Source organism: Scomber scombrus, chromosome 3 (genome assembly GCF_963691925.1).
Source record: "Scomber scombrus chromosome 3, fScoSco1.1, whole genome shotgun sequence".
Classification (NCBI taxonomy): Eukaryota; Metazoa; Chordata; class Actinopteri; order Scombriformes; family Scombridae; genus Scomber; species Scomber scombrus.
The window spans coordinates 25,189,213-25,201,407 of record NC_084972.1 but is presented as its reverse complement, the minus strand read 5'-3'; the positions used below and the strand labels follow the sequence as shown (position 1 = coordinate 25,201,407).

Here is a 12,195-nt window from a genome sequence, read left to right as displayed (position 1 = left end):
CATGACAATGTGCAATGCAATGCGGTTCAAAAGTTTATTTTTCAATCCTCAACTGTTTTTAGAAAGGAATAAATGATTTAAAAAAGAGACACTGACTTGTAAAGTGCAAACAGCAATAAGACATAGTGATAAATTCCTGAGAAACAGAACAGTCTGTTCTTTATCGTCTAGCCCAGAAAATTGATTGCTTGTGTGCAGCAATATTCATGTTAAGTGAACTCACTGTAAACGGCTGCTTTATTTAAAAAGACTTTGAGGAGACAAATTGAAAAAGTAAATACCAAAAGATGCAATGTCATTCATTGATCGTGGGATTGTCATCAGAAAGAGAGCACTGTTTATTGCAACGAAATTGCTCTTAGAAAGGTTCATAAGAAGATATTTTTAAATAGCAGATGCCAATGTTGTGTTTAAAGCACAAAGAGAGAAAAATGAAATTCTGACACTACTTTATGTATTTAAATCAGTGGTCTTTTGTGATTGACACAGCTAATACTTGATCTTGTGTTTGTTTTCTAAAGAAGATATCAATGCTCATTTTTCCATTCTGGGTCCACGTACAGCTGGAGAGGACTCTCCTCTGCCAAAGGACCTACAGCAAATGCAGAGAGATACAAAAGTTTAGTTTTGTGACTGATCCTGAATGAATGTTTTGTTCAGATGCAGCTGGTTATTAGTTCAGCTGTAGATGGTTAGAGATTCCAGTCAACCACACGTCATCACTTGAGGCAATCTCTCTCAGTTTAACTGAGGTTACAGCCATACTAACTTTCAAAATCCATGTTGATTTTCAGGTTTGCCAATCTTGACACAATGTCGTCTTCCCCTTCTGCATCTTTGAAGTCAAATCCAGTGTAACCCTTCTCCTGCATGCAGTAGTTGATGAACCTGCATTAAAATAAAACACACAAATGAAGCCATCATGGAAGAGAAGTGCTTAAAGTGCTCAACTCCACAAACTGCATGTGCTGAGGAAAACCATGTGATGGAATCAAAACCTCCAGAGCACCTACTAAATGCTACTTGTGTTGTCCATGAACTTTCAATATAAATAATCACATCATGTTTTAATGTCAAGCTGTTTTCTGACAACTTTTGGTCTCTGAACACTGTTAGAACATCATCTGTGGCCTGCTTCGACTTACTTCTCCCAGGTGGGATCCTTTTTGAGGATCACAGGATTTCCCACGACTATCAGCAGGCACCTGGCTCTTGTCACGGCCACATTGAATCTCTGCAAGTACATACAGACATATAAAAACAAAAAATAAAACAGGAAGAAATTAATGACATGACAAAGATAAACATGCTGCTGATATCATGTCACTTTCTGTAACCAAGACCTTTTCATTTGACAAGAAACCAATGTTGAAGTCTTTGTCCAACTTGACGTAGTTGATGCTACTGCGGACAGTAGAAACCATGATGATCTTCCTCTCTTGTCCCTGAAACTCCTCCACAGACCCCACCTGATACCATGAAGAGAAACATTAATTATTGATTTCACTTGTGAATATAAGTAAACAGATGAACTCAATCTTTCAGTTTTATTGTATTGATTCTGCTGAGAGAAGACTTAATACGAGCATCTTTGTGTTTGGTTCAGAGCATCTAACGATACAGCGTAATGTCTTTTACAGCAGCATCACTTACCTTGAGCTCTTTAAGATCACTCCATCCCCTCAGTGCTGAGGCAGATTTCAGAGCCTTTTGGATTTTCTCAACCTGTTAGAAAAGTAAGCATGGCTAGTTAAAAAATCAGTGTCCTTAAACGTTCTCTCCATGTCTCTAAAGCAAAAGAAAACACCATGCAGGCTCACTTGTTTCCTGTATGGGGCGATTATGCCGATGTCTTTCGGAGAGAGTTTGGGGAGACCCTTCTTTCCTTGTGTTTCCAAAAGCTTGGTGAGGTAGTCGACCAGAACTTCAATCTCGGACACGTTGAAGAAAGACGGGCTGTTGGCCTCTCTCTCGTCTTTTCCCATCACCCCGTGGAAGATCACTGGGAATTCCTGTAGTATTGATGTGAGTCAGCAGTTGTCAGTTATGTTTACTGTATATGATGACCATGTTGAATAAATTGGTGCTGAAGCTTCACAATAAATCCGAACAGTTCGCCCAAACCATCCCACATGCTTATTCTGTTTACTCTATCTTCTATTTTGTTATTGTTATTTAATCTCTGCTCACTTTTGGCTACTGTGACCCTCTCATCTGTCCAAGAAGGAGGATCCCTCTTTGAGTAGCCCCTTCAAGACTATGATGTTTTTTTTCAAATGACAATTTGAAAGTTGCTTTTTTTCTTTTATTTCCTTTTGTGAAAATCAACACACTCAGGACATAATTCTACACAGAGAAGGCAAAAAAATCCCACGTCAAATATGGGGAAAAAAAGACTGCACTCCTATAGTAACTCAAATTCAAGTATTTGGTCAATAGGTCTTTATCAGGGCAAATGGCCAACTTTGTTTCCAACGGATTTAAAAAAAAATAATGAGATCAAAATGTTTTATTTGATTGGTTTTGTCTCTGACACAATCTAGGGCTTGGGTTAGATAATCATATGGAAAATGTAGGGAGTTTTTTCTTATGAGACTAGAATTTCAATTAAGAGGGACAGTTAAGTGAATTTGTATTGCTTCCATAAATAAAAAAACGGATAAAATTGGTGCAGCAGAGGTGAAAATATCCTAACTTGTAGTCCTTGGTATGGGTGAAGGTCCAGCAACTCTGGATCTTAAACTGTCCATAATGTAACTCTATAGTGTCTTTTGTATTCTCTGTGACTAGAAAATTTGACTTTGACATGTAAAATCAGAGTAGTTCCCCTTTAAGGAACATACAAATAAACTGTACGTGATTACTTTTTGTCAGAAATGTGCATAGCCTCATTACATGTAACCACTCTAACTGGTTTGCTTTGCATTTTTATGATATAGATTTTGAGAAGTTAAAAAAAAATGCATGGTGGCATACCTTTTTGGGAAGGTATTCCCAGTTGCAGTAAGCCTTGCGCTCCCACTGGTCAGCAAATACCTGCAGTTCATTCTCATAAAACAGCTCGTTGGGGATTTTCAGAATGGCTGGGTGAGACCTGCGTGAGGAAGGAAACCAAGAAGAAAGCTGAAGACTTTTAATCAAACCAACAGCATTCAAAACAAACCACTCTAGGACATAATCAAGTGATTATAGTGGAAATTCACCTGTAGTTTCGCAGCAGTTTTGTGACAAAGCGGCTGTCAAAGTGGCCGGAGTCTGAAGTCTTCTGATACAGAGCGTTCTGTCTCATCAGCCTCTCCAGCAGAGAAAGGCCTGGAGGACATTCAAATATTATAACTGAGTAATGTGAGACGTAATGAAACTAAACAGAAAGAGATCATCTAAAATCCCACATTTCAATCAGTAAAAACAACAGATCGTAGAAATGTAATCGCCCTTGTCTCACCGAGTTCATACTGAAGTGCAAGAGGTGAACGAAGGATAGGCCCCAGCTGCTTGGGATCTCCTGCCAGCACCAACTGACCCTTATCTGGATGGAGCAGGCCTGTAAAACAATGAACAACATGAATTTCATTACCATTAATTTTCATTTTTTCATTAATATCGCATAGCTGATGTAGCCCTTACAAACAAAGTCAGGTTTAAGGGAATCTATTCTTTCTTAGTGCTGCTCAGACACTCTTGGACAGTAATGCTTGCACTCTACAACCTGCCGGTCAGGTTTGCAAAGTTGTGAAAATGTACAGAACTGCAATGTAAATGCAGTCCTCCACATTCCTCACATTCCTCCTTCTGCCACTGGATGTGCTCACTGATGACCTGCACTGATGAGCGGCTGTGTTGGCAGCAAATAGAAAAGCTGCATGCCTTCACAGAAAAGACCAGAGGAGTGCAAGAGAAATCTGGATTGAGTCCTGCACAATAAACAGACTCTGCACTTCCTTCACTCCATCATAAGACTTTGCTCTGAGAGTATTGTTCTGTAAAGTGCAGTCTTTGAGAAAGAAAAGATGATATTTTATTCTACTGCTACAATTAGTTTTTTTAAACTATGAGAACAGTGGTAACAGTGTTCATTATCCTTCTGAGTTTTGGTACAGTGTCAGACTCTTATACACTGGATTATGACACAAAGGAGGATAATCGCTTCAGGTTTCATCAAAATCCGACCATCAGTGCTTGAGATATTATCTGAGAAATCCTACTAGACAGATTAATGGATGCAATATCCATATATGATTTTACAGATATCAGCATTTAAACTCATCAGTTACTCATACATCATACCTCATACATCTGCAAAATATGCCTTTTTTTAAAACTTGGGAAGTGGATAAAAGACTGTGCAGACTGTTTCATCAAGGTTTCACCAAAACTAAAAAAGACTTATTGTACTACACTGATATTCAGATATTTAGTGTTTACCTGCTATAGCAATGACGCACTCTGGCTCCACTGCTTGTCCCGCTTCATCCACAAACACATAGGTGAAATGGCCGATGGGGATTCCTCCAGACACCAGTCTAAAAAACAAAAACCCACAGCAGTCTTCAGTTATATGCAAGTCCAAAATGTTGTGAAACATTAAAGGTTGATGTCAAAGTGTCTTTCAAATACTGAATAATTACAGTGTATGCAACAGTTGGTTCTTACCTGCCAGCTGTGACCATAGTTGTAACTACGACTGTGTACTTCATTAGAATCTCCTTCTCTGGAAACACAAAGCAGTCTTGTCTCTCATCCCAGTTACAATGTTTCTGAAGGAGCCAAAAGACGCACATGAGAAAAACAAAAGGTAATTTTCCATCCAACCATCTATTCATATTCTAATTAAAGCATTTGAAAGCCAGATATCTGTGTATTTGAGACTCTTATAACAATTTCTGTTTTATGATCTACGCATTTAATCCCCAAGAGTTTTACTAAGTAGACAACAGATTTACAGTCTCTTTGATTACAATGATGGAGGATTCTTGTCTTTACCTAGTTACTAGAGCAAACAACATCTGGATCAACAAACAAACATAATGAATCGTTCAGATGACTGATTATGAGGAATGTGGTTAGGATGCGGGCGTACTTGCTTGAGTTACTCTGACACGTAAATATCTTTGCTTTCAGTTTTAATTCTTGATTATTATGAGTGCTACAAACCTAAAGATGTTGATCGGATAATTTCTATGTAAATCACAGACAGATATCAAGACTGAAATGTGCTTATAGACAATTTAACACCAATAACAACTTGGCTGGGTCATGGCCAGAGTGCTCCTTATCCGTTTATGTAAAAAAGCCAGCTGATGCTCACCAGTAGTTGCTTGGGAACGGTCCTTGGGTCTCGGCTGGTGGTGTACATGCGGTAAACCTGGTATGGATCCATGTGTACCATCAGTCTCTCACAGAGCAAGTCACATGCACTGTTTGAAGGAGCACAGGCCAGGATGTGGGCTGATGGATCTGCCCTGCTGACCTGACAATGTAAGCAGAGTTTATTACTTTTATTATTACTGACAAATCAATGTAATGCAAAACAGATTTACTGCTGCTTTAGATAACAACACATGCCTCTTAAAAGCAATAAAGAAACCATAAATAGTAAAAAACACATTAATGCATTAATGAATTTGTTCAGGCCAATTAGGAGCTGAATAACATAGTTGATCTTAAGCACAACATGTTACTTTTATAGGTCCATTAAAGCTTATTTACTTCCATCACAGTAACATTAGAATCTCATCAGTCTACTAATACAGTTTTATGGGGGGAAATATTAAGCCCACAATTTGTCAGCTATCTAACAGAATAAATTTACTAAATATAGCCGAGGCTTTATGGAAAATTAAGTCTCCTTTTTGTGGCTGCCTCTTCTTTTATTGATGAACAGCTCCCCCTTGCACACCACACAAATAATAAATATGAGACCTTATACTTCAGATCTACAATCGAAGACAGTTACTGTGCAAACAAAAAATGTGATTTTAATAAAAGATTTCCTCTGTGCTGTTAAATATGAGATTTTAATGATAAAATCTCAAGACTGTGTAGGTATGGTTTGACCAGATTTAACTGTGGTGTCTCCCTGGCAACCATAGCAAACAGATTATGATTTCTGTGTTTTTTAAATCTGATAGGAGGAAAAGGGTGATGTCACTTTACCAACAAGTCCCAAACCACTTCAATCCAGTCAGAGCACAGACAAAACACAAATACAGAAAAAACAGAAGTGTTCTAACTTAGAAGAGAATAAGAGAAGTTTCCATGTCTAACTGCAGACTAATAACAGCACATTTTCTGTACTAAATACCTGATTCATGGCTTCCACCAGCGTAATTGTCTTTCCAGTTCCAGGAGGCCCGAACACAAGATGAGGAGCAGGCCTCGGTGATCCAGCCACAATGCACTGGACTGCAGCGTACTGCTCCGGGTTGTTTTCCAGCTGACGATTAAACATCCTGGAGAATGTGGGTATGGATTTTTTTTACACCTTACAAATTGGGTAAAACACATTAAAGCAGAGTCCATATTTGAAATACAGGTACCATACCTGAGTTTAGGCAAGGGGATATTAGACGCTGCTGCACCAGATGGGAACAGCACCTCACCGAGCTGATATTTTGCTACCAAGTCCACCGCCCGATGCTGCAGCTTCAAGGGATACCGGTTGATTGTAAACTCCACATCAAACTTCATATTGCTAAGAAAAAACTGCAATAACCTAAAACAGAAAGAGAAAGCAAGGGAGGAACAAGTGTGTTAGGGCCTTGGTAAACTTAAAAGCACCATTAGACTGACATGGGTTGTATCAGCAGTCACACTGAGAATTTTATCCTAACTATTTTATCCTTTTGACACTGTTAATATTTGGTTGCCAAAGCTCTGAATTGGCCGTTGGTGGACGTGTCTCACAGTGCGATCTAGGACCTTCAGTTTTTTAAACACATTTCTCTCACGATTGTAAACTTCCATCTCAGGCAGCCATAAATCAAGCAGTGTGACGGAGCCTTTGATCCAGCTCTTACCTCCGTGAGAATCCAAGCTTCACACTGTCCAGCTCTACTCTGTGCACATATCCGGTGTACACAGTGATCGGCTCCACCGTCTCTCCAGATTTGGAAGCCCTCAGACAATCTCCTCGAAGTACAGATGGCCGATTCTCAACCACACCAGGAACCTGTTGGAGAATACAAATGTTAGTCCTTGTTTTTATACCTTTTCAACACAGATCACTAAACTTAAACAAACTTTCAGACACGAAGTGCAGCAAACTAAAGAATGCAACTTCACACAGAAAAACTGGAGACAAAATAATGTCCTTCAGATCACAGTATTGACCTTTAATTGTTACTACTTAAAGCAAACAGATGAGTACAGTCAGCGGGTGGGATATTATTCTGATGATGATTGTCTTACTCTGAGTGTAAGCAGCTTTTTGTTGCTGCGGTCTTGAGTCATGGTTTGATTGTGGAGGTCATATTTCCTGATGTCCACCTCCATCTGTATCTCTTCCAGGTATAGCAGGAGGTGAAATCGTTGAGGGTAGTTCTTCATCTTTAAGGGAGAGTTGAGGAGACCCCTGGACATGACAGCACAAACACAAACATTGCATTCAAAGCGAGGTTAGTTCTGGGGTTGCAACTAAAGATTCATCTGCAGATTATTTTCTCAATTAATTGATTAACCGTTTTGTCTAGTGAAAAATGCCTGTTAAAATTCCTTAAAGTTCATACTGACATCTTCAAATGTCTTGTTTTATCTGATAAAAGGCCAAAATGTAAAGATATTCAGTTCATTATCATGTACACAGAAAGGCTTCCAATCCTCACTATCGCTATGACCTCACTATGATCAACTAATCAATGAATCAACTACTCATTGCAGTTCTACTTAGCTCCATAAAGTGCTAAATGTATTTAATTAGTGTTCAATCTTCCTTACTTCACTGATGGCAGGTTCTGTTTGGCAGCTTGAGAGAGGTACTCGGAGTCCTCCATCCTGGATTTAGCCAGTTCCTTTAGATAACGAGGGTACTTGTAGTCTCCTAATTTCATTGGCATCTTTAGACGCTGGGCGACAGAACTGCAGGGAGGAACCACACAAAAACACAACATGACTGTAGTCAGCATTAATAAAACACAAGTTCAGTAACCAGAATGGGTGCAGTCGCTGATCAAGCTTAATTACAAGTGAAGAAAATAGTTTAAACCAGCATGATTATTTTTAATAACCAGGCAAGTGGTTTCTAATATGAGTTTCAGACTGGGATATAATACGTTTTTAATAGCTTACCTCTCGGGAGGCACTCCCTCCACTACCACAGTGTCAACAGGCTTGCGTGTGACCACCTGAAATGGTTTGTAAGGAGACACAGGCCCCAGCTCCACAGCCAGCGGGGTCTTGGCTGCAGCTTCCATCTCCCTCACAATGCAGAAGGGCACAGATTCTGGTAGATCAGGGCAGAACTCAAAGTACATCATGGCGGGGAAATATCCATAGTGGTTCAGCTTGTACCTCACCAAAACTTCATAGGTTTCCCCTGTGGGTCAAAAAGAAAAGCACAGAAGGAGCTGTGAGCATTAATTACCTCTTCAGAGGGAGGTGATGAGTGTTAGTTGTCTCACCAGGACACAGGAACAGCGGGCACACTCTGGTCACTCTCCTCTCGTCCTCCAGAGTGAAACAGCGTATCTTGTGCAGGGCAGTGTAGTAGGTGAAGTGGATGCAATTGTTTCCCTTGTTTGCGATGTTGAACCTGACGGTGAACAACTCCTTCAGGCCATCCACAGTGAACTGTACCTTCCCACCGCTCGCCACGGGGTCAGAGGTGATCTCAATGCCTCCCTTATCAGCTGTCAACTCTTTCCTGTGACAGAGAGGCTGCAGAATTACTTTTACTGTAAATCCATATGGTGTAAAAATACTGCAAAGCCAATGCAACCTGGTGGTTGAGCAGCATATAATGCATACTGTGTAACTACAAGTTTCACAGCCCGAGTCTGAGCGGGGATATATGCATTCCCCTCTGTTTCTATCCCTTTTTTTCTCTGGACTGTCTACTGTCAAATAAAAGAAAAAACTGCCATAGAAATAATCCAGAAAGTCATTTCATACAGTAAGTTCAACACATTATTTTTCTCATAGTGAAAAGAAATATGGTATGAATGCACAATGGATCTGATACAATTCCCTGCCTCACTGGTTTCATTCAGTTGGCGTTTTTACTGGCTTTCTTTGGGGCGTTACTGAATGATTCCTTGCTTTTGGACATCCCTGATATTGGAAGACATAAATTACAGCATTTAGAAATTAAATACTGTTGTGGAGGAAGTTGGAGCCTTAACAACACCTTGCTCCCCCCTCCCACCCAAAAAAGACAATAAAGTCCAGCAGCATCCATTTCCTGAGAAGAGTTAACCTCCCACACTCAACACATTCACAGAGTATGTACACAGTCACAGTAACAGCTAGCAGACAAAATAACTAACTTAAGTCAAGTCAATTTTATATATATAGCACCAAAAGAGCACTTTTCAAATAGTCTTAAAGTCTCCCTGCCCCTAAACATTTGTTTTTCTGGATTTTTGAGCTTCACTGTGCAGAGTTTGACACTAGAAGACATTTATATTCATCTGCTGAAAGGAAAAAGTTTCTCTCTTCTCTGCGCTCACCTTATGTCTGATTTTAAGACATGTACCTGTGAGCTTTATTTGTGGCATCACAACTCAACCCAATCCAAGTCAAACCTAGAGTGTCCAGTGTTCACACACTTGAGAAAGTAGGATACATTGTGTGTCCAGTAGTTAAACTTTTCAAATAAACAATATTTGCATATTCTGGATTCTAAAGTGACGGAGAAGGAGTCTTAAATACAAGTATTAGTAACATCATTAAAGTATTGTGTACTATAAATGCATTCACTAACTTAAACTTCTTCCCCGGAGAGTTCCCCCAGTTCCTGTCCCGCTCCTATTATTTTCAGTGTTGATTGATTGTTTGTCACTGTGCCACTCTCTCTTTTCTCCTTTCTCCTCCTTCTCTCCCTTTTCTTTCATGTCTCTCTCTCCCTCGACCCCAACCGGTCAAGGCAGCTGGCCAACCACCTAGGGCCCGGTTCTGCCTGAGGTTCCTTCCTGTTAAAGGAGAGTTTTTCCTTGCCACTGTCGCCAAGTGCTTGCTCATGGGGGAATGTTGGGTCTCTTTGAATTAAATCAAAGGGTACGGTCTGGACCTGCTCTGTATTTTAAGTGCCTTGAGATTACTTTTGTTGTGGTTTGGCGCTATATAAATAAATAAATAAAAATGTCTGGAGCACTGGACCAAACCAGTTTCCCTTGTGTAGGATAATAAAGTTGATCTGAATCTGAGTCTTCAAACAAACTTACCGGTTAACTTTTAGCTTTTTAATGATTTCTGTAGCCAGCTTTTTCTTGGGGGTCAGCACAGGAGTCACCGGTGTGGAGGGGGCTGAGGAGCGTGGAGGTGTCTCAGTTGTCTTCTGAGGGCTAGGGCTGGGACTCTGTATGTGCTGAGGGGCCCGGGGCCTCCTCCACTGGTCGCAGTACACTCGAACCTGCAGTGAGGATAAAGAATAATATGATGCTTCCTCATTTTGTTTCTGTGTTTCCTTCCCAGCTGCTGCAAAACAACAAAACATGTCCAGGCTTAAACATTTCCTCACAACAGCAGGCAGCTATGCAGGAATATGAGCCTATATCTTACCTGAGGTTTGACATTTATGTAGATTTTCCCTTGTTTTATGTGGGCTTTGTTGAATTTCAGGAGAGCATAAACAACATTGGAAAAGCTAGGATCTGTTATTCCCTCTCTGTAAACAGACACACACAAACAGAGAGTAAGTTATGGGAGTTACACAACACCTGTGACACACACACAGACACGCACGCACACACACGCACGCACACACACACACACACACACACACACACGCACGCACACACTTGTGTCCTTGCAGCTCACCTGCCCTTAAATTCAGAGTAGTATATTTCACGAAGTTCCTTTTTATTGGTGTTGGATATCCTGTCTCCCAGAAATTCAATGAAGTCCAGTCCGGATTCAAGCGAGTCGATAACCGACGGCATGTTTGATGTTACAGGCCGCTGCTGCTGACAATCATCTGACTGAAATCAGGAAGTTGATCGGCTGCTGGACATCGATCACCGGGGGATTTCCTCAACCATTAATGTGGGCGTCAAGTGTGAATGCGCTCTCACAGTGAGGATATTTCCACACTTCACGTATTTTGCGTCACTTTTGCGTTGACTGTTAACGCGGGCGTCGATTTCTCACATATTTGATGGGTGAAAATATCGCTTTCATGATTTATAGGACTTATACTGGGCGCAGTTTAGCGCAAATGTTGAGCTGATGAACGCTCCCCAATGGCTCAGGACAAGGGACCGTCTGTAAGTAACTAACACAAACTGAGCGAAACACCTCTGCCATGTAACAAAAACACCTGATGGAAACAAACAACTAAGAGCCACATGTTCTGTATTTAATTGTATTTAAAATAAAATGGCTTACATTAAAATGTCTTTATTAGTGTTATATCTTGAGTTTACACGTTTGATCAGACATGTTGTTTGTTGACACTCCCTGGACTTTGCTCATTACATAATCACCAACAGAGCAGGTACACATAATTAAGTGCGGTGTTGTGTAAAATGGATCATTGATCGTCAGCAGGTTAATATCAGTGGTGGAACATATATTAAGATTCTTTGCTTAAGCAAAAGTATTGATATAACAATGTAAAATTACTTCATTATAAGTAAATGTCTTGCATGAAAAATCCTACTTAAGTAAGTATAAGTATCAGCTTGGTGTAGTAAAAGTATTGCAGAGTAAGTAGTTGTTTGGTCCCTCGGATTGATATACTATTACATATGACATCATTAGATTATTAATAGTGAAACATTACTTTGTGAGCAGCATGTTACTGCTGTAGCTGCTAGAGGTGTAGTTAGTCCATTGGTTCATAACCTAGGGGTCAGGCTCCTCCAAAGGGTCACCAAAATAATTTCAGGGGTGTTACATGATTATTGGAGAGGAAAGAAGAAAAAAGTGCTCAAAGTTCTGATACACAAATCTGTTTTCAGTTGTTGGACCTTTTCTCTAATTGTTGATTTTTGGTAAATTTGAATATTTATTGAAATGAAACCATGTGAGAAGTTTAGA

The 12,195-nt window shown here is 40.1% G+C and overlaps 1 protein-coding gene across 2 annotated transcripts; it reads right to left on the bottom strand.

The window, feature by feature from the left end:
* Nucleotides 1–20: 20 nt before the first annotated feature.
* mov10a (Mov10 RNA helicase a) lies at nucleotides 21–11,365 on the bottom strand. Of its 2 annotated transcripts, XM_062416496.1 has the most exons (22): nucleotides 10,975–11,358; nucleotides 10,717–10,822; nucleotides 10,380–10,567; nucleotides 8,619–8,860; nucleotides 8,287–8,533; nucleotides 7,936–8,076; nucleotides 7,411–7,573; nucleotides 7,020–7,171; nucleotides 6,545–6,715; nucleotides 6,305–6,452; nucleotides 5,309–5,470; nucleotides 4,654–4,757; nucleotides 4,426–4,523; nucleotides 3,446–3,544; nucleotides 3,204–3,312; nucleotides 2,977–3,094; nucleotides 1,821–2,012; nucleotides 1,654–1,725; nucleotides 1,344–1,469; nucleotides 1,146–1,234; nucleotides 770–888; nucleotides 21–592 (listed from the first exon to the last, which is right to left on the bottom strand). In XM_062416496.1, the coding sequence occupies exons 1-22, from the start codon at nucleotides 11,094–11,096 to the stop codon at nucleotides 528–530; spliced, it is 3,033 nt and encodes a 1,010-aa protein (XP_062272480.1). In that variant the 5' UTR covers nucleotides 11,097–11,358; the 3' UTR covers nucleotides 21–527. The 2 variants fall into 2 exon arrangements, with proteins under 2 accessions (XP_062272480.1, XP_062272481.1); XM_062416497.1 differs by lacking the exon at nucleotides 21–592 and having other exon boundaries at nucleotides 765–888; nucleotides 10,975–11,365.
* Nucleotides 11,366–12,195: the final 830 nt, after the last annotated feature.